General features: G+C 35.7%; 1 protein-coding gene across 4 annotated transcripts; it reads right to left on the bottom strand.

Annotated features, from left to right (window-relative positions):
* Positions 1–432: 432 nt before the first annotated feature.
* LOC148831426 (secretory carrier-associated membrane protein 5B) lies at positions 433–20,985 on the bottom strand. Of its 4 annotated transcripts, none has more exons than XM_088921012.1 (7): positions 20,681–20,985; positions 17,449–17,511; positions 16,519–16,644; positions 13,717–13,873; positions 10,044–10,145; positions 9,168–9,285; positions 433–7,923 (listed from the first exon to the last, which is right to left on the bottom strand). In XM_088921012.1, the coding sequence occupies exons 2-7, from the start codon at positions 17,453–17,455 to the stop codon at positions 7,729–7,731; spliced, it is 705 nt and encodes a 234-aa protein (XP_088777138.1). In that variant the 5' UTR covers positions 17,456–17,511; positions 20,681–20,985; the 3' UTR covers positions 433–7,728. The 4 variants fall into 4 exon arrangements, with proteins under 4 accessions (XP_088777138.1, XP_088777139.1, XP_088777137.1 ...); XM_088921013.1 differs by having other exon boundaries at positions 20,874–20,985; XM_088921011.1 differs by lacking the exons at positions 17,449–17,511; positions 20,681–20,985 and adding an exon at positions 17,025–17,096.
* Positions 20,986–22,336: the final 1,351 nt, after the last annotated feature.

Raw genomic sequence — 22,336 nt, 5'->3', positions numbered from 1 at the left:
GAATGCCCTTTATCTGTATCATCAACCCTGACAACACCAACACCCAATAGACTGAGGGTCCACTCTTTGATAGTCTGCAAAATACTCCTAGTGGAATGAGAGGCATGTGAGATATTTACTTCACGACTCATATGGAAATCCATGTCAAACAAGCTCAGAGCCCAGTTCTATAGAAGGTGTTGATGCCTCATATGCCTAAAAACTAAATCCCAGATCTCTTTGTGTTTAGTAATGTGCAATTGGGAAGTGTCATTGCCTTAAGGCGTTAAGAGAAGGAATCAAATCCAAGTAAAAGAGACTAAGAGGTTTTAGGTGTTTTGTCCTGAGGTCATTGAACCATGGAGTAATAAATGCTTTAATTGCCTTCCATATCATACATAATTGCAGTATCGGATGGTAAAGTAAATAAACAGTGACAGAAGATGCAACAGGTTCAGTTTAATATTTAATTATTTAATATGGGAAAATAAAAACAAAAGATCCTTATAAAACTGCATCTCAGCTTCTACATTAACTGAAATTTACTTTTAAAGGAGCAATCATTTTTTTGTGATTTCTCAAATTACTGTATTTTGCAAGTATACAATAAGGGGTTTTAATCAGCTGGAGATCTATTACCACTTATTTTTACCACTGTGGGTTAACACAACTTTACACTTCTGTTAAGTACCTTTCATAACCAAGCAAAAAAGAAGCTAATTATTTTCATGTAAATTACTGATTTCAACTAAATTGGTAAATGCTGAGATTTTTTAACACAATGACCGGCAATGAAATTGCAGAATGTAGCTTTAATACAAACTCATTTTGTATGGATTTCTTGATGAATATGAAGCATCTGTACTTTTCCCAAATGTGGTGACGTACCTGTATAATATTAAAATTCACAGATCACTTTACATATACTGATTAACTACAGTGGAGTACAAGAAACAGCCATGATTAAAACCCCTATGGAACATACACATACCATATGTGCAGCATGTGCTGGAGAATACATGTATTTTGTCATGAAAGAAGATACTGTATATTCACAGGTCTTACAGAAACATCACTTTTTAGATCAAGTATTTTACACAGAGTAGAATCTATTAAGTTCTAACAAATGTGCGCTTAACTTCTGCATTTAATCTTTGAACACGTCACAGTGCTGTGCTCTGTTACTGGCAAAGGATAGGCAGGACAGGTGGCTTTTGGATCCCCTGCAGGATTGCTAGAAAAGTCTTCCATTAGCACAGGAAGTCTTGCAGAAGGAGCAGCAAGGGCACTGTCCTAATAACCTTCCACCTATTTGGTACTGTTGTTCTGTAGTATTTGGCAGCTGTTTTGGAAATGGGGAAAAATTGCAAGGATGTTCAGGCTGTTTTTGGCAGACCAAAAAGATGGCAAATTTGACTCATATCCGTGACATGAACAAAGGTCAACTTCAAGAACGTATGGAATGACTTGCATCTCCTGTGTGAAACAGGCTTCAGCTTCTCATTCTGGCATGGGTTCCAAAACGTGTTTCAAAGGGGATGTAAAATTAAAACAATAATGTGCACTTCTGTGGATCTGAAGCTAGAGTAGTGGAAACGTATCTCAAATCTATTACAATAGGGATCAATGAACATTCTTGCTGTTATTAGATGCCATGGGAATTTTATTAGAAATTGCTGCCAAATTGCATTGTCACCATATGTCTAGAAGCAGAGCAAAGCACTGTTTTACATACACAACAGTAACACTGATTAAAAACAATAAAGCACACATCTATGTACATGTTAATTAAAAAAAATAAATACATAGATACAATTGCACCTACAGATCACTCACTCCAAAATTGAAATTACTGGCACTGTGTTACATGCCCATCTAAAGACATCATACAACTTACAGTGTACACAAAGGACTGTCATCTTTCTTGTATCTTATTAGAAGATAAGGATTTCATTTTAAAGGGGTTGAGAAGATGAGATCACCCCAAGCTGCTCAAAAGCTGTCTCTTCTAATCCCACAGAACATAGAAGAAATATTCTGTGTCCTTAGATCAGGGCAGTCCAAATCCAATCCACAAATAATTAACACCTACAAGTTATACACATACTGTACCTTTTAGGAGCTCTCCTTCAGACCTAGAAATAGCTTTTATTTATTCTATTAACCAAATATTTAGGACAGTTAGGCAAATGAAGTGAGAAGAAAAATACTTTAGAGATGGACTAGGACAACCCTTCCCCATTTAGTTGCTCACTCCCTGTATGTCATTTTTCAGTGCCCTGAGTAATAGACTAATAACACTCTGCTATTTCTGTCACACAGAAATCCAGCACCTACTGTAATAATGTGTTATTTGTCCTTTGTTGCCAATGCAGATTTCTGTTTCCTCTTTAGTCCTTGATTCTCCTTTATTTCTGCAAAATTAACTCTGTAGTCTGACCAAATGGGGCTAAATTACTGTACAATTCATTTAATTTTAATTGCAATCTTTTACCTTCACCTTTTTCTTGAATGCATGATATATCCATAAGACAGCAGAAATAAGGAGACTAAAGCACAGATTTTTATTAGCTTTTGTTTTATTTAAAACCTTGTATGTAGCATTATTGTCATCTAATAAGCATTTTAATCTTACTTTAATGTTTGCACTGTGTTCTGGTACCTATAAATCCCATCAAGAAGGACAGCTAAAATTTAATGAAGTCCTTATCAATTTACACTTTAAACTCTTCTGTTTCTCAACATCAACTGCTGTGAGAGTAGTTCCAAATAAAGCTTATTTTATGTTATGTGGAAATGGCTCTGTGTACTCTATATATTGCAAGGTTTTTCTTTGGTTCTTTCTATAAATCACCTTCGTCTTCCTCCCCGCTTTAAAAATACATATCACAGTTCGGAAGCAAACCTTGGATAGAAGTAATTCAGATCACATCACTAAAGAATGATGGTTAATTAAGCAGCAGTCTTGGAACAGTGGCACTTCTTTTTAGCTCCACAGAAAGTAACCAGCTAACTAGAAATGCAAATATACTGCATATTTTAAAACAACAGAAATATATTGTTCTGTAAAATATGGATTATAAAACTATAGTATCCCATTGTCTTTCAAGCTGGAGGGCACTGGAACTAACTTAGTCAATTATAATTGGTTAAAAGTAGCATGGTGCTTAAATGAAGCATCTACATAAAAATAAGGAAATGATACTAGAAAAACAAAAATTCTGCATATGGAATTGTTTGTAAAAGAAGAATGACCAGCTAACCTTATGTTTGCCTTTAATGCTTTGATGTCATATGGTTTTCTTTACAATATCACACTACCTCATGACACTGCAGCAGTTTGATATGTCACTTGTTATAGCAGTTAATGACAATAGTCTAAGCAGCTCAGAAGACAAATCTTTTATTTTCCATGATTTTTAAAAGGACTATGCTTAAAGGAAAGAGTGAAAAACATAAATGAAAACTGGGGTGTAGAATATTATCAATGTCAAACACTTTGTCCACTCTAGGGCTTATGCTATGTCTACAATGCTGATTTTACAGTCATTGAAATAACACAAAATACTGAGTTTAGTTGAACAGGAGTTTAGTATTAATTTTACAAAAAATATATGGGAACATAAATTCATATCTGTTGGAAGTGTAATCTAATATTTAAATCTATACAATAAATCACAAAAGCTAGTTGTTATAATTCACTACTAGTACAGTGTAGCACACTGTTAAATCCATGGATCCAAGATGGACATCGCGAATACAACTATCATTTAGGAGGATTTGCTGGTCTACAGAGATCTGCATGGAGTACTGGCACAAAAGGAGACATGATGGAATGCTGAATATTCCACACTTAGTACTTTTTTCTGAATTGTATAATGTTAGCATGCCCAGAGGAGTTGGGCAGCCGGATGACCTTGGACCCCTAGAGGGTTTTTTCTCCTTACTGAGGAGTTTTTGGTTCCTCTCCTCCACTGTCTTCTGGCCTTTTCTTTTTCTGTATTGTAACGTCATGTACTGTCACACAGCTTTGTTAAGTGCCTTGGGGCAACCTTGTTGTGAAGGGTGCTATATACAAATACATTGAATTGAAATCCAAATACTGATTTTTTTCCAAATATATTACTCCAGGGAATTTCACTGAGTGACACTAACCCCAAACAGTTTTCCTTTAATTGCCTTTTTTTGTAAAAGAACATTTTTATGTGGACAATTGAAAAGTTTAATAAATACATATTAGTGCTGAGTTATATTAAAGCCTCTCTCATAAGTTCTAATTTTTAGTACTTTTTAAAGGAGAAATGTGGCTTTAATATTTTAGCACATTTTCATATCTACTGTAGTTTTAGGCATTTTTATTTACTTTTAGGTAAAGATTCAGTATTAAGCATTGGGGTTTTGCATGTCTGGATTCAGTCTTAGCTCATGTTACAAATTATAAACAGTTTTATTATTGCGTAAATTTTAAATTCTATGAACAGATACATCAGAGATTAGATGTCATTAAACTGACCTACTTTGAACACTGTAATCAAAGGTCTGTTGAATGTTTTAGTGAGGTACACTGGTAGATTAGTGCAATAAAGGAATGCTTCTAATGTTTCTATGAAGAAAGCCAACAAAAAATCGCTTTCAGCAACTATGCTTCCAAGAGTAGCTATCAGTCAACACATTCAGTTCATACTTGGGTGTTTACCACATGAAGACCCTACTGTTTCAGTTCTCTTTAATTCTCTTCATGAGCTCGACTGCATATATTTTATGATGATGAACTTGTGTACTTGCGATAGCTAAAATAAGGTTTCTGCAAACTGCCAATTCACCTTAGGAGAGCATTATTTTATTAGTGCAAAACACATTCACTCTACTGCATTAAGTTGTCCACTTGTCATTATAGATAGTAATGAAAGAAGAGAAATGGCTAATGCATATTATTAACATATTATTAAGATTAGATCCTCTCCTTAGCATAATATATATTTACAAACCAAAGTATGATACTTTTAGAAGAAAATGGCCCATTCTAATTAAGCAGACTTTGTTCCAACTTGTTATACATATAATTAAGTTTTAATGCTATTTTCTTAGTATCACAGTGATGCTTTTGTTTGTCAGTGATGTTTACATTAGCAAAATCACAAACAATTTAAAAAATGCTAATGATTTTGTCACTTATAGTTGCACACTGAATGCTTATCTAGCCCAACACTGCTGATTTAATTTATATTTCAAAGAGCTACTGTTAAGAATTACAACTGCCTGTGGTTTCTTCATTGTCCACACGAGGGCAGAATTTGAGTTTGCTAAACCAGATGGTGCCCTGAACTGTTTCATCCCATGTCCTACTAAAACCACAGGTAAGGTTCATGATTCTCTTGATTCTGAAGGCATATTTCAGAGTCTGGGAGTCTTAAGTAGCTGCTTAAAACAAATGCAATAACCTTGACATTATTTTCACATCTACATTGACATTTAGTTCACTGTTATTTACAAAACCCCAAAACATCAAACACTATTAATTTCTTGTAAGTTTAACATGAGACTGTTAAGTTCAGCATAATGATACCTAAAGATGTCTGCATGACATTACCAAAGTGAATACAAGTCTATTCCATATATAAACAATGTTTAGCACTTTTTTCAGCAAAATTTTTCCAAGCACTTTGATCGACACCTCTGCCCACCTACAGTTACGTGACTAGAAATACAGCTTTCTGAGAAACTCCCCCATATGAGCTGATTATATTCATTAGTATTTTGTAGGAGTTTAATCAAAACATTATATAATAGTGCTTCTCATTTAATTGGATGACTCCTTGTTGTATTCAATAATAAAAAATAGTAGAATACTTAAAAATACTGTATTCTGCTTTTCCTTAGTCTTGAGATTCTAAACATAAAAAGCATATAATTTCTTAAATTTAGAAACCTTCTACAGCTTTGAAAAAAATGCTGACGGTGGAAACAAAAAATCAAGAAAGTGACAATGACAAGGACATCACAATGACCTAAAATCAAATAGACGGAAAAAAACATTGTGGATTAAAGAGGCATACAGGTCATTGACAGGCAATAGCGGATAAACCATTTCTAAATCAATAAGTGTCACTAAATAATAAACGACGTGACTACCAAAAATGAGAATCACTGTAGAACTTTACAAATCTCTGTTTGTGATCAGGGCATAGGTTGGACACACTCTGCTTTCTGCAAGGGCTCGGCAAACCCTTGTTAAACATGACACTGCAGTTAAAATGCATTACAAAAAAGTGTGAACCTGACAGGGCTCCCCAGGTTTCTGACATCCCCATTGATTAAGGTTACACAACACTACAGGTACATCTACATTTAAAATTGTATCTTTCACAGAAAAAGGGGCTTTTCTTCTTTACCAGGCTCAAAATGGGTGAAAAATAGAGTGGCTAATTATCAAACCTAGGCGGAATAGATACTATAAAAGCACTATAGATAGTGCTATTCATAATACCAAACAAACACTGGCTTTGTAGTAAAAAATTTCTTATCCAAGACTGGAATAAACTTGCATTCATTTAGTATCATATAATATTCTTTCCTGTAATATAATATTTCCATCACTGCTACATGATTAGAAAAAGAAATGGTGTTTTTCATGTTTTGTTGCTTGTTTCAAACACCTTACACAATAACACTCAAGTACAGCGGCACATGTTTGCAATCACTAGTGCACATCACAATCTGCAGAGGATTTGGTTATAAAGGTAACAAAAAAGTAACAAACGTAAAAAAAATTAAGAAAAAAAATTAAACACAATAATTGTTATGACAAACCACGAGCCGGAAGAGTGACCCAATAACAAAACTTTCCAAAAACCTGGTAACAATGGATTTACATAGGAGATACTTTGAAACTGGCAGACAAAAAATATTTTTGTTACATCAGAAGTGCCGTGGTTTCTGTCATTCATATGAACATTAAGTATTGTGCTGCTGGTCAGGCTGTAATGGGCATACTATAAAAAAGCAGATGAATTAAATATTGTGTACCGTATGCTGAAAACTGCACAGTTAGGAGTCAGTTTCCATGCAGGGGACGAGTAAAACTTTATTTTTTAAGATCTAATACAGCAGACAAACCCCTTGAACATAATGTTGTGACATTCCAAACCATGAAAAAACAGAACATTTTGCACTTAACCCAATATCTCTCCCTGTAGGGATTTCACATACTGTACAAAGTTGAAAAATATAACTGAAATCAACCACCTGCCAAACTCTTAGTTATCTCACCAAATAAAGAAAAAATAAATGTTTCAGTTGAAGCAAATGGATATGGGCTGTCATTGATATGGGTAATATGTAATTATCTCGAAGTGAAAAGGTGATTTCCATAAAAATAGTGATGGCCACTGCTGCTGAATAATGGAGAACGCAAGCCCAACAAACAGCTCTCAAGGCAGAGCAAAGGAAGATATGAGGTGTTATTGGTATGCAACAAGGAAAACAAGCACTGTGCTGAGTATCACTATAGGAACATAGCACTAGGATAGTAACTTCATTAAAAAGATTGTGCTTCAAAAAGCACTCTTCCCAGCTACTGCCACTTAGAAGTCTGGTAGCTGAAGAGGAAAACAAAACAAAGCCAACTGCCTAACAGGTATATAAGCTTGCCTGTTTTAGCCAGGTTCTTGGAAGGGTTTGGACACCAAAGCCAACTCGTGGTTTGCATGTTCACCCATGCTGTACCTGTTTGCTTCTCATCACTAGAGTCTACATCTGGTTGTCATAGGCGTAGCTTGGTGTGGCCGAGTACTGTGGATCTTGTTGGTGAACAGCTGCCTGTGCAGCGCCCATGGCTGCATTTTGAGCTGCCTGCTGCACATGGGGGTTTTTCCAGGCTCCAGAGGTCCACTCCTCCTGGGCCTTGCTCAGGCTTCCTCCACTGCCACGGTAGAAATTGTGCACCTGTGAAGACATCCCCCAGAGAGACAACTAGTTCAGAAGGTGGAGCAGATGTAAGACAAGGCCACAAAACCTCAAAGCTTACAGGCAGAGGAGACTAACAGTTCAGTGATTTTCACATACATAAAATTTTGCCAGGTCTACATGCTAGATTTAAATTAGCAATTTTCAGCATCCATTCTTAAGGTATTTTGAATTTAGGATGCAAACAAGTATTTTTGAAATACGCTTTACAGTTTAGCCAAAGACTCAATTTAAATGCTATTAGACATATCCAACAATAAACAAACTTTAAACCACATGTCATTTATGTTTCAATCAGATTGTTTATTTACATTTTGTGATTTTTTGTGTAGTTATGCTGCTTCTAATAAATATACAAGACAACATTTCTCATTTGAACCTTTATTGGTTTATTTCTGTGCTTATGTGGATGTGATGGGAAGTCTGAATTTTTTCCCCAAAATATTTTATCATCTGGAAAAACAGTCTCAAACTCTCAGCTGACATGCCACTCATAAATGGGGTTATATTTTGTAAAATTATGATACTTTTTCGAAAAGACTTAAAGGGAAACAGCAACACTGTTTTTGTATTTTGGGGTTAGAAAACATCAGTATTGATGAGTGTGTTTCAAACCGCAATAAAAGTCAAATGTACACAGTAATTTGTAAAATCTACAATCTACATCACAATATAGACCGAATTTCCAGGTATGTGCAGCATTCCTTGTTCTGGAATTCAGAACAAGGCAACAAGACTTCCGGTGACCTGTTGTGGCCTTATTACATTGCAAAGAAACAGGCTTGTAAATATCTCTCTTTTAATCCAATACAAATATCGCATTCAATTTCGAGATGGTTTTGCAGACAAATACTACTTGTTTACTCTGCATGCAGATCAGGTTGGAACATTTCTGCAGTGAAATATCTGCTACTTTTTTGCTTGTCCATCACATTACATTAGTCATTATGGTGACTAGTGAGAAGGAAGGGCAGCATCATGTGACAGTTCATAGGAACTCGAATGCAAGTGTGCGACAATATGCAAATTACAGTGCTTTCACAAAGTTTACATTTTCTGCTTAATTCGAAATTTGTTAAATTTTTCTACAACATCAATTAATTTATTTTTTTGTCAATATTTAATAACTGGTCTGAGAAATTAGGACTGCAGTTCCCTTTTAAGGTTCTTATTGGTTTTACGGTAACCTTTTTTTATGAACTGTCAGTCTTGTGAATTCATACCTTAGTGAGAGCTATGAATGAGATGACTGCAACGCCTGTGAACATGATCGTCGGGATCAGCATGACCACGGCAGAGCCAATGTTAGTGCCAAAGAACGAAACTGTAGCAATCCAACCACTGTTTGGTAGAATAAAATAACAAAGTTACGCATGGGAAGAAAATGATAAAACTGTATCCAATGTTCACATCACAAGAACAAATGTTAGGGTTAAGAAAATGCAGCGCATCATTTTGCTACAAAGTTTTTATTTTTCTATTTATTGTTTAGATTTGTATACATTTTAAAGGCCCGTTTAACATCTCATGATGAAGGGGTGGGGGCAGAAGAAATGCTTGGACATCTGACTTTTTTATAACAGTATGTGTTGTTATTGCTGCACTACCAGTTCAGATGGACAATAAGCTGAACCTTCCCAGCTACATTAATAATAATGACTAATTCGAAATAAAAATCAAGTCAATATTTACCAGCACAACATGTTACAAAATCAAGCTATTTTCATCACATTAGAACATTCAGGCTGTGACATTTGTCACAGAATAAGATTATATATATTAATTAAACTGCTCTGGATAAGCACATATTATCTCATTGTTTTGTGTTCAAAATAATATAAAATGCTTTTGAGTTCCAGAAATCTGGAATAGTCCTCAAAATAATATAATGTGAACTGAAATTACATCTTTGCAGAATGTCAGGCACAATATAGCGTCTGTTTCTGATCACGTTTTTTAATGTGCACAATGTGCGTAATTAAGTTACATGCGTTGAGAAACAGAAATACTAATGTACCTGCCTACTGTATTCCTAGAGAACTACTGTAAATGCTACTTGTAAAGAGTGGCTATTTGTTTAAACAGGTGAGTCATCTTACCACACTCCCCAGCCTGGAATCCCCACTGCCTGGATAATACTGATCACAACCTGAGCCATGAATGTGAAGAAAAACGCCATGAAATTAAAGGAGCTGTCTGTCCTGCCAAAGAGAGAGGGAGAAAAGTTGTAAAGTTTGTTTTTACTGATTTATGAGCATTGAAGTGTTATTTTTTCACTCCAAAAAGACACATTCTATAACTGTATATATTTTGCTTTTCTGAAACAATAAACCTTACCTTAGGAACACTAAGGTAAAGAACATTCAAAATGCTATTACTCATCACAATATCAGGACACATTAACTAAGGAAACATGTTTTATAGATGGGCTATACAGACATTATAGTGAGTTGTGTTAACACACGTATTTCTAAAGTAAGAAAAAATATATACAGTGGTGTGAAAAAGTGTTTGCCCCCTTCCTGATTTCTTATTTTTTTGCATGTTTGTCACACTGAAATGTTTCAGATCATCAAACAAATTGAAATATTAGACAAAGATAACACAAGTTAACACAAGTAAACACAAAATGCAGTTTTTAAATGAAGGTTTTTATTATTAAGGGAAAAAAAAATCCAAACCTACATGGCCCTGTGTGAAAAAGTGATTGCCCCCTAAACCTAATAACTGGTTGGGCCACCCTTAGCAGCAACAACTGCAATCAAGCGTTTGTGATAACTGGCAATGAGTCTTTTACAGCGCTGTGGAGGAATTTTGTCCCACTCATCTTTGCAGAATTGTTGTAATTCAGCCACATTGGAGGGTTTTCGTGCCTTTTTTAAGGTCATGCCACAACATCTCAATCAGATTCAGGTCAGGACTTTGACTAGGCCACTCCAAAGTTTTCATTTTGTTTTTCTTAAGCCATTCAGAGGTGGACTTGCTGGTGTGTTTTGGATCATTGTCCTGCTGCAGAACCCAAGTGTGCTTCAGCCTGAGGTCACAAACAGATGGCCGGACATTCTCCTTCAGGATTTTTTGGTAGACAGCAGAATTCATGGTTCCATTTACCACAGCAGGTCTTCCAGGTCCTGAAGCAGCAAAACAGCCCCAGACCATCACACTACCACCACCATATTTTACTGTTGGTATGATGTTCCTTTTCTGAAATGCTGTGTTACTTTTACGCCAGATGTAATGGGACACACACCTTCCATTACTTGTGTTATCTTTGTCTAATATTTCAATTTGTTTGATGATCTGAAACATTTCAGTGTGACAAACATGCAAAAAAATAAGAAATCAGGAAGGGGCAAACACTTTTTCACACCACTGTACATTGTTTCCTTCTCTATGTCCCACTTGTTTTTTTTTTAGTTTCCTTTATGTTCTTTTATTCATGATAAATTCAGATTTATTTTCTTCTTTGTGGTTTTAAAAATGGATCAAAGTACAGCACAAATGGAAATTTTTAGGGTCTCCTTCACAAAAAAGACATGTACACTGCTGTTTCCTGGAAGGGGGAAGCACTGACTAACGCATTCCATACCGGCCTACCATAAGGACAGAGGATATTTCAGCCTGTGTTTTTCCCTGTGTTTAAAGGATTCCTCTATTTGCCCATGAAAACGCCTCAAAAAAAAAGTGCAATTGGTGTTAAAAACATTTGGTTTTAAAAAATAAACACCAAGAAGGAACTCCTACTGGAAAACAAATCTTCATATTCATAAATATTGTACTTCGATGGTGTTTTATAGTGATATGATAAATCTTTATTTTTGGCAGAAAAGCTTTATCAAAATGAAATTAATTATTGAATACAGTATGGTCACATGTCAAAATTAAGAATGAGTGCAGAAAAAGTTAGGAAGTGATTTTTAATTTAGTGGCCTAAATTAAAAGTGAGTACAGCAAATCGCGGATTTAGAAGGTTTCCGCATGAGGTCTGAAATACTAGAAACCACATGCCTTCAGTATAATAATCTTCTTAGATAATGTTCTCAATGATAAGACTTTTTTTTATTTTGATGGCTTCCCAAATGTACTGAGTAGGACCTAGGAAGCGCTGTAAAAAAGCAAGACCAAACAATTAATATGCCGCAGCCTGATGTGAATGATCCTAAGCAGAAGTTTCTAAGTCTAAAAGACAGAAATCTTTCTATTTTTTTCACAAAACATCACTTTGGTGAGAACACACTGTGGGTCTAGGTCCCTTTAGACAATAATATGATTTGCAAGCTACACAACTCCCCATGAGGTGTATGGTGATGTCATTTGCTTGTATGAGTGGTCAGTACCATTTTTTTATTATAGCTAAATGAGTCAAACATGGACAATCATGCTAACTGTGTATCAGACTAGCAGTGCTGCTATCAGGGAGTAGTGGAGCTGTGCTCATGGTAAGGGAGCTTGCTGCATGCAAAACACATGACCATATGTTTCTTAAGTGAGGCCCTCCATGCTTTACTAAGCGTTGAGGCATACATGTAAATACAAAAGTCAATGTTGCACTTATATTAGTGGGTTACTATTTAACTGGATTAGGATTTATTCTTTTCTTTCCAAAAAGAGCTCGATGAAATCCCTAGATCAATCAGTTACAATCTTTCATTGAGCTTGATGGGCTGAATGGCCTTCCCTTGTTTATAACCATTCTTATGTTCATATTTTGTAAAAGTTCAGGTGAGTAGCTGCGTCAGCATGTGTAGGCTGCAAAGGAACAAGTAATAGGTTTATTCCATGCTGAAAAAAAGAAGAAAGAAAACACAACGTTTTGGCCATGGAGCCTTCTTCAGGGGAGAGAAAGACAGGGCAGTAAGCAAAGGTAATGTAGCATAGGAGAACAAAAGCTGGGAGAGAGGAGGAGCAGGAGGCAGGAGCAGGGGACAGACAGAGAGGCCAATCAGGTAGTGTGAAGTCAGGATAGGTGTAGAGAGGTGTGAAATGAAACCTACAATGAATAGAAAGAATTTAGAAGAAAATGAGTCTGTCGTTGAGAGAAGGCGGAAGGTGTGATCTTAGATGCAGGATAATTTTAGTTTCTGTAGTCTATCTGATGTAGGAGTTAGGAAAACCATCTTTGAGAACACAGACCCCCTTCTCTCAATGACAGGCTAATTTTCTTCTAAATTCTCTACATTACCTTTGCTCACTGCCATGTCTTTCTCACACCTGAAGAAGGCTCCATAGCCGAAACATTGTGTTTTTTTTCTTCTCTTTTCGGTATGGAATAAACTTTTACTTGTTCCTTTGCGGCCTATGCAAGCTGACATTGCACCCTACTTGAACTAGTCTAGTACCATGGTTTCAACATAGTTGTTAGGCAAATAATTACTGAATTAACTTCTTTTTATATCAATAATACAGGCTGCATATGGATTTTTCAGAAATTGCCGATAAAGCCAAAAAATATGTTTAACGTTGAAGGCGTAATTGTATCTTTTTTCAAAAAGTTTTTTAAAAATAATTTTCAAGAACTACACATCAGGAAATGTAAAAGCATTTTATACTGAAATTAATCAATGTTAATGAATCTGTTATCCTTTCATGTGACTTGCTACAGGGGTAGTTTTGTTTGCTCATGACCTTATCATCCTCATCATTTTCATGAGCTGCAATACATCTCCTTTTTATATGATGTGATGCAAAATAATATTACACTGTTTAAGTAAAACATTGTAAGATTTGTTTCTTCTTTCTTCAACATGCCTGTCTGGATTAATAACCACTTACTTGAAAGCTTTGTATATTGGCCTGAACCAACACACATAGGAGCAGGGAGTGAAGAGGATGAGCCAAAGAAAAGCCAGTCCAAAGTTAACAGCTCCACCTCCGCCAATCAACCATGCTAGGCAACCAATCAGATTTACAGCTAGAGTGATGCTGTTCACTGCAAACACACAGAGATCACACACAGTTGCACACATAGAGCAAGCACAAAGATGCAATCTTTTCAGCAAAGAGTAGTGAGTGCACTGAGTGGCAATAGTGCAGAAAACCCGAGACTGTTTAGGTGGTGTTTGTTAAGCATTCTAGCTGCCAAAACCACAGCAGAAATCTGATATCATCTTTTTGACAAGTGAAGTTTTTTTTCAGTAAAAGGTTAAGGGGAAAAATGTTTGATATTGGTCAGTACTAGGATGGGAGACTTCCAACAAAAACCAAGGTGGGAACTGCACTTCAGCTGAGGATGAAGTGAATACTCTCCCATATGTAAAGCACTTTGAGATTCTTTGGGATGAATAGTACTACATAATGCAGTAATTCATTATTATTTATTGAATTGAAGAATGCTTTATACTACTTATTTAGGTCAACCTCAAAGCTAAAATTCAACAATGACTTATTAATCAGGTAATAGTGATTTCTTTGTGCGCCCATGGAAGAATATAGTTCTGGACCTGTAACATTACATAAGTGTAACCAACTTGTATCTTTAGAGGGAAATTTTAAAGCATACTTTTATGCTTTTTTTAAAGCATAACAAATCTTGAATTCCACATGGTTTATGTGAGGAACAAAGCTAACTTGCTCTATTCTAAAGAAATAGAACTACAAAAAGAATGGAACATTTTGGACCTGAATGAATTTTACAGCTTATATTCAAGTGTTGATGGATCTCGTACCTATCTACCGTATTCTCTGGACTGGTGGAATTGCCTGAATAAGTAATCCAAAATGATGCCACACACCAAAACACAGGTCTAATGTCGGTTAGTAGTTAGTCACAACAAATTACATCGGCTTTGACCAGAGGGAAAATGTGGCTTGAATAGTTGTATTTTATCCAGAAAAACCTGCTTTTCCAGAATGTTGTGAAGAAAGAAAGGGAGAGTAAGTCCTTGATAACTTGTGATGTTACTGTGTAAACATCCTGTTTGCCAGTCAGTTCCTGGATGTTTCAACACAAACAAAAAATAATACCTTCTTTCATTTTAATTTTAGTGGATCTGCAAAAAGAATGGAATTCACTTATTAAAAGACATATGCCAACAAGTCAAACTTTTCTAATTACTTATCAATATATGTCGTGGAACAGCTTAAGCAGTTACTTAAAAAGTCTAATTGTATAATTGCAAATGTTGTTTTTTTTCCCAGGATCCCTCTTTGTTTTAAAAAATGTTGCAATCATTTGTGTGAAACTACAGCTGTGATTATTGACAAACACATCATAGCAGACTTACTTATCTGGTGTATACCACTACCATAGTTCATTGTAATCGAATTTTAATGTTAAAATGCTAGAAAATAAAAATGTGAAAAACTCTTACTCCTCAAAACATTACTTTCATTTGCATGAGAGCTGAAAAACAGCACAAGCTCTCTTTTGATTAAAGAGTCAGAGTAGAATACTTAGCCATTCATAACGTTTCTAGTCAGAAATATAACACTTAACTGTTTGAATGGTCTATGGTTTAGTTGCAGGTATCTACTGCTAAAACAACTGTTAAGAAAATGTTCTGTTTGTTTGGAGTAGTTTCAAATTTTATTGTCATCATGTCATGTTATTTACCAAACCACTTTATTCCATACGGTGTTGCGGGAAGCTGGATGCCTAACCGGCAAGCAACGAGCGCAAGGCAAGGAACACCCTGGACAGGGCACCAGTCCATCACAGGGCAAGTGCAAGCCAGTAATACATGGGGACAATTTGGAGGCCACGAGAAAGGCCGAGGGGGGAAATTTGGCCCGGACACCAGGATAACTCCCACTCTTTTCGAGAAATGCCCTTTAATGATCACTGAGAGTCAGGACCTCGGTTTAACGTCTCATCCGAAAGACAGCGCCCACTACAGTATAGTGTCCCCACCATTACACCGGGGCATTAGGACCCACACAGACCTCTGGGTGGGCGCCTCCCACAGGTCCCACTAACACCACTTCCAGCAGCAACCATAGCTTCCCAGGAGGTCTCCCATCCAGGTACTGACCAGGCTCAACCCTGCACAGCTTCAGTGGGCAGCCAGTTGAGAGCTGCAGGGTAATATGACTGCTGGCAAATTTTATTGTTTTGGTATTAATTATTCTAGGTCAATGTAATTAAAATTATTTTTAATGGAATGATGCAAGATGCTTATGAGAACATCTACTATGCAGATTTGGTTAAGGAAAATAAAAGAGACATTTGATAATTAATAATTAAGAACTGAAGAATATTACAAAGCTTCTGTGTATACTAGAAGATACTGCTAGATCTCTTGAAGAAAAATAATATTAATAAAAATAAACATTTTAAATTATATCTACTTCTACAGAAACATAAAATCTCCAAAATAAATTTAAGATAGCTTACAATTAGAATTAGCTTCATTAGAATCCTTTAATACAGATATTTAATGTATGATATATATATATATCCTAGATGTTTTCTGAATTAACTACAGGGTACAATTTGAAGAAACTGTGAAACCTGCTACTTATTTATATGCAGAAAGTAACTTCTATGAAAATCTTTGGGGAATATTTTCATAGAATATTTAAAATCCTTGGTTTTAAGTAATGCTTTAAGTGTGTTTCTGCAGATGGAACACTTACACATCCAGAGGTGATACAGGCGCTTGGCCATTGTGCGGTGGAGTTCTGGGATCTCATTGAAATCCTGGTAGAAACAAGGCTTCAAGGGAATAAACCCAGGTAAAGGGGGGAAATTGTTGATTTTTTCTAGATTAAATATAAAGAAAAACAGTATTCAAAAACAGTTAAGATGAAAACAATGGAAACACTACATACACTGGAAGGTGGACCCATGGTTAACTGCTTAGTATTGAGCCCAAAATATCTGCTAAGTTATAATGGGTCTCCAATGTTCTGTTATACAGTGCATATTGTATGTTGGCACTCTTTTCCACATTACACTTTCTTGAAGATGTTTATTTCATAAAGTTCTACTTAGCTTCATTAAAGAACTTTAATGAATATCCTCAATAAATAATAACAATTGCTTTCACTTATATGCTGTAGCACTTTTCTGCACACTCCACTCAAAGAGTTTTGCAGATAATAGGGACTCCCCTCCACCAACACCAATGTGTTACACCCACCTGGATGATGTGACAGCAGCCAAAGTATACCAGTATGCTCACCACACATCAGCTACCAGTAGAGAGGGTAATAGTGTAATGAAGACAACTGGTAAGGACCAGGAAGGAAATTTGGCCATGACACTGGGGTTAACACCCCTACTCTTTTTGAAGAGCACCTTGGGATTTTCCATGACCACAGAGAGTCAGGACCTCAGTTTTACATCTTATTTTTCTGACCTGTTCTGTTTTAGCAAATGAAAACGTAAAACATCAGCCAGTAAATACACTGTCTATGATTGTCAACATTTTCTTCATCAAATTATACATGTGCAACAATGTAAAACAGAAGTCAAACATATTTACTTTTCAGTGTTAACCAAAGTGATCAGCTCAATACTTTCAAGAAATGCTTTCAAATCTCAATGAAAAAGAGGCATCTTACCTGCCATGCTGGAAATTGAGTTTTCTCGGTTTATTGATCAGGGTGATCTAAAATCTTCTTTCTCTGGAGTTAGATAAAAATATGAATATTCTCTTTAGTAAACAATAGTAGTCTTGACAAATAACAAAATCAGAGACCTACTGTAAACCATGTACACATTTCTCATATTTTCAAGAAGTAAAACTTATTTACTTCTGGATACACACTGCCTTACTGGGAAAAAAAACATTGTGGGACAATGTTCCAGTAAAAGACTAGGAGTATAGAAGGAATCGGTGTAAGAGAACTGCTAGAACACAATGACAGCTATGCATCACCCAGTTGGCAGCAGTGTGGTATAGTGGTGAGGGGTTCAAGCTTGAGTGAGGGTCTGCCGTTGTAGTCCTGAGCAATGTACTTCACTCGCACTGCTTCTGTGAAACACCCAGGTGTGTAGGACCCCTACATGTAGAGTGCTTTGTTATGACAAACTATATAAATGCATTCCTTATCATAAAATATTTACCAAATCTGAAAAACTCCTACATCCTACAAATCCTCCAGCTGAGGATAACAATCACTAGCACTCTATATTGTACTGGCAAAGCTCTTTAACTCCTATTACAGCTCAAATGTGCACAGTACTACAAAAATATAAAATGCTAGAAGTAATTTATGGCAGCATTCAGATCACATGAAGAACAAATACAGAGTGCAAGTAACAAAATTACTTGAAAGCTGGGACATGTAATCACTCTGTTACCTTGAACTGAGTTAAAAATTCAGTTAGATATCTTTAGACACATATCTACAGTAGGAGCAGAATATCTACATAGTAGTCATACCAATCCATGGGAACAAAGTCACCCAGGTCACCAGCAGGACACATATACTGTAGCTTGACTGAAGAAATGAAGTTTACTAAATATAGTGCCTTCTTAAAGGAAGGTTTGTCAGGAATTCTCTAATGCATCTCTGTGTTAAGTTATACTATTTTTTTCTTAGAATAATGTTTATGTCATCAGATATACAGTATATGTTCCATGTGTACACTTTTGTCTAAACACGCTCTGATACTCAGACGATACATCAGTATTTTTTCATAATCCACTGCTCCATTTTCAGCTCCCTTCTGGAGGACAACACTTAAAAAACTGTTAGAATGTGGATTTGAAATATTTTGCAATAAACAGTTTATGCAAAAACATTCTACAACATTAGATATTGACACAAAGACCAAAGTAGGTCAAAGATCTTTTTAAGGCAGATATGTTTATTTGCAACATTAAAAGCTGGCAGGTTTCTACAAGCAATCCCATATATGCAAAGGGTATTATTCAAAATATTTCAGAGAACACTTCGGGCTACGTTTAACAGTCACAGCGATTCAGGCTTTCTTGGATTTAATATCTCAGTTTAAGCAATTCTCTCATCCTTCTCTGGGTACTTACGTATTTTACAAGCACACTTTGAGACTTTCACATGACCAAGACTTGTTTATGGCTCAATCATCAGCAACTGGGCTACATCCCAGATACGTCTTTCACAAATGGGTCTCAGCAAACTCATATTTAAATACATTTGTTGGATAACAGAAACTGATACAACCATAAGCAATTATCTATATTGTTGAAGAACAACAATGCTACTGGGGTCTTCCCCATTACTGATCACAGCTGTGAGAGAGCTAAGGCAGGTTATTTTCATTAAGGTCTTTGTACAAACCACAGAAATAAAGTTGGCTACAGTTTACTGCATATTTTATACCCTTGTCCAATGATAAGACTAAAGTCAATTCTGAAGGCTGCACAATAAATCTTAACATGTTGTGTTTTCACTTTTTTAGTCCAATGTATTGCATTTTTCACTTACGTACACTACCACTGAACTACTGCTTTTGAACATAATCCAAGTGACTGAAAGTGTCTGTAAACGTACAAGGACATTTGCACACAGCAAAAACTTGTTTTCAAATGCTGTGCATGTACTAATCTCACATATTGGCTGTTGTGCATCACCCAGGTGAGTGTTACACTTTAGTGGTGGATGAAGTGGATCCTTTAATATATGTAAAATGGTTTTGGATCCTTTGAAATGTAATGTGCTGTATCAGTTAAATTACCCTTACTGAAATTTATATGGATCTATGCTACATTGAGTATACAAAGGTTCTGTGATTTAAAATCTGGATATCTTGCTCACTGCTCAAGGTCAACTGGAGTCTACTGTCATAACTTAAAAAAAAGATTAGGTTAACAGCACAGCTATAAAACTGTAATAGTATAATTTCTAACATATCACAATTCCAAGAAAAAATAAATGTTTTGTAAATTATTGCACCAACCCACAGAAGACATGTTTTCACTATGGTAACTGGATTTACAGTACTGTCAAGAATGGAGGTTACAGTATACAAAATACAAGATAAAAGCTTTTCATATACTGATGACCTCTGTTTTGGCAAACACTGTTGGAAAATATGGAACTGTTATGTGCTAACGTTGTATATTTGTAGTTCCTGAACAGTATGTATAGTCAGCATGAATTAATTAAGCATATTTTACTTCCTTTTTCCTGAATATAGATGAAAGCTCCACATAACACTACAGCAACACCGTTCACTACAGCATTAAATTACATCTGATAACACGCCTTGAATGTAGGATGTCATTACGTTCTTACAGTTTAATTTTAAATATTATATCATACGACTTTGACACTGTGCTAGATTAAGCAATGCATTGTTTTGACACGTAATGCAACTGAGATCTTAATTAAGCATATACATATTTCAAAAACAACACATAAATGATTAGAAAAAATAGACGGGACTGTAGGGCGATATACTGAAATCAGCTATCTTTAAGCAGGAGATAAGAATCGTCCGTACCTATATGTTTTTTAAATCCTATGTTGTCATCAAGCCATTTAGGAGAATCTACTGTAAACCGGGGTGTTGAATCACTCGTCTTGTTCGAAATGAGTCGGCCAACGGAGGTTATCTTCTTGCACTATTACACACATCAATTCCTTACTATGATGCTTGACACATTATAGTATACAGTACATACAACGGTGGAAAAGACAGACGAAATGCAATAAAATGCATGAATGTAGCTGACGTTTATTCACGCTGGTAAATGAACACGTTTCTCTGTAATTCACCAGCGAGTCAAGAGTGTCGGAATGACCTGAAGAACGAGGGCCTTGATTTACTTAGGCTTCCATTGGATGCGTAAAATAATCTCCTTACCTTCTTCTCTGTCCAAACAAGAGTACACAATGCAGTATGTCTTACTGCATTCTATATTTTTTTTTTTCGGATGAAATACGGAAACTCCAACTTATACTGAATAATGTCGAATTTGAATCAATCTGGGGGAACCTTATAGATTTTTTATTTTATGTTTCCTGAGACCGTGGGTGTAAAAATCAAAACCGCTGACCAGTCGTCCTATCCCGTTCCCCGTCTCCACTGTCACCGCTGCAACAGCCAACAGACAAGCGTGCTCAGTACTCGCGAGAACTTCCCACTCCGACATCCGTGCAATCGCTCTCCACGGTACTGAAGTGATTGGCAAGATACCGTGTGATGGAAACCTAGGTCACCTTAAGTCATTGAACTACGCATTTTATCATAATTAAGAAGGAATTAACAAAAAAAGAAATGGAATTGAAACAAAAATAACACTATACAAGAATCACGTTTATAGCCTGTTCCCTCTTCTTGGTATACGATACTTGATGAGTCTAGAGGAATTACGGGATCACTGTTTTGGTGGGAGGCGCTGTGGAAAGTGTGTTTATGATGAGGGAGATCGGAAGTGTTTTCTGTCAGAATGGATGATTACGGCTTCAGCAACATACGTTTATAATAATATTTCGTTGTCCATAGACGACATTTATGTTTAATATCAGTTTGTTATACAATTGCATCTTTGTGTTTATTGACTGTACCATGATTTTTTTTCCCTCCAGATTATCTTTTTGACTGGAACGCATCAATTCCATGACATAATATACGACACTATAACAATGAGGAAATTCTCATAAAATATACTGTTCACGTTGGCTTACCCATGCTTCTTGAAATGTAAAACATCCGATTCAGGGTCATCAAATGAGCTACGTTATTGAGTTCAAGTAATGTTCACTGCACATTAAATATGGCTGTGACCTGTTATGATTATGGTACACCTATAAACGTTTTTATATGATATTTGAAATCACATGTTTCAAAATCTGTTCCAAACGTTTTTCTACCACATACATTGTATATTATTTTAAATTATGCTGTATTTATTATTAAAATAAGTAGCTCTATATAATGTGATTACATCAGTTTCTTTAACGTTTTGGTGACATTTTAATTAGTACAACGTAAGCTTCTGTTACCACTTTCACTATGAGCGCAGATTTTTTTACAAAAAACTTTTTCAGTAGTTTTATGCTGTAACTGAATGCATTCCTTTCTCTCTGTATAATCAGTTCTTATCAAGGAACCTTAAGTGTCCCTTAAGTGCAGACCGAGGCTGTAAATGTTATGGATCGTAGTGTTTCAAATGTGCCGATTTATTTTTGAGAAAAAAGAACAAATCAAGAAGAAACAAAAAGAAATAATAAATCATAACTTGGTGTTTGGATAGGTAAATCCAAATAGGTGGGGAGTTTACATATAGTCTCACTGTAGGTCTTTACTGTTTTAAATCTGTAAACTGAGAGAAAATGTACGGTTTATTCCTAATGAATTTGTCCTGTACTTTTAATTTCATATACTGAGGAGAATTTATATTTCCAAAAATGATCAGGTATACCGAATACATACACATTTTTAATCAAAGTCCATGTTATCTACGCTAATCCTGAAGCTGTTGAAGAGTTATTAACAAATGTACAACTTTGTTAGCTG

Source organism: Atractosteus spatula, chromosome 7 (assembly GCF_055471065.1).
Source record: "Atractosteus spatula isolate fAtrSpa1 chromosome 7, fAtrSpa1.hap1, whole genome shotgun sequence".
In the NCBI taxonomy this organism is placed as follows: Eukaryota; Metazoa; Chordata; class Actinopteri; order Semionotiformes; family Lepisosteidae; genus Atractosteus; species Atractosteus spatula.
The sequence above is the reverse complement of the archived record's forward strand: the minus strand, read 5'-3'. Positions and strand labels throughout refer to the sequence as shown.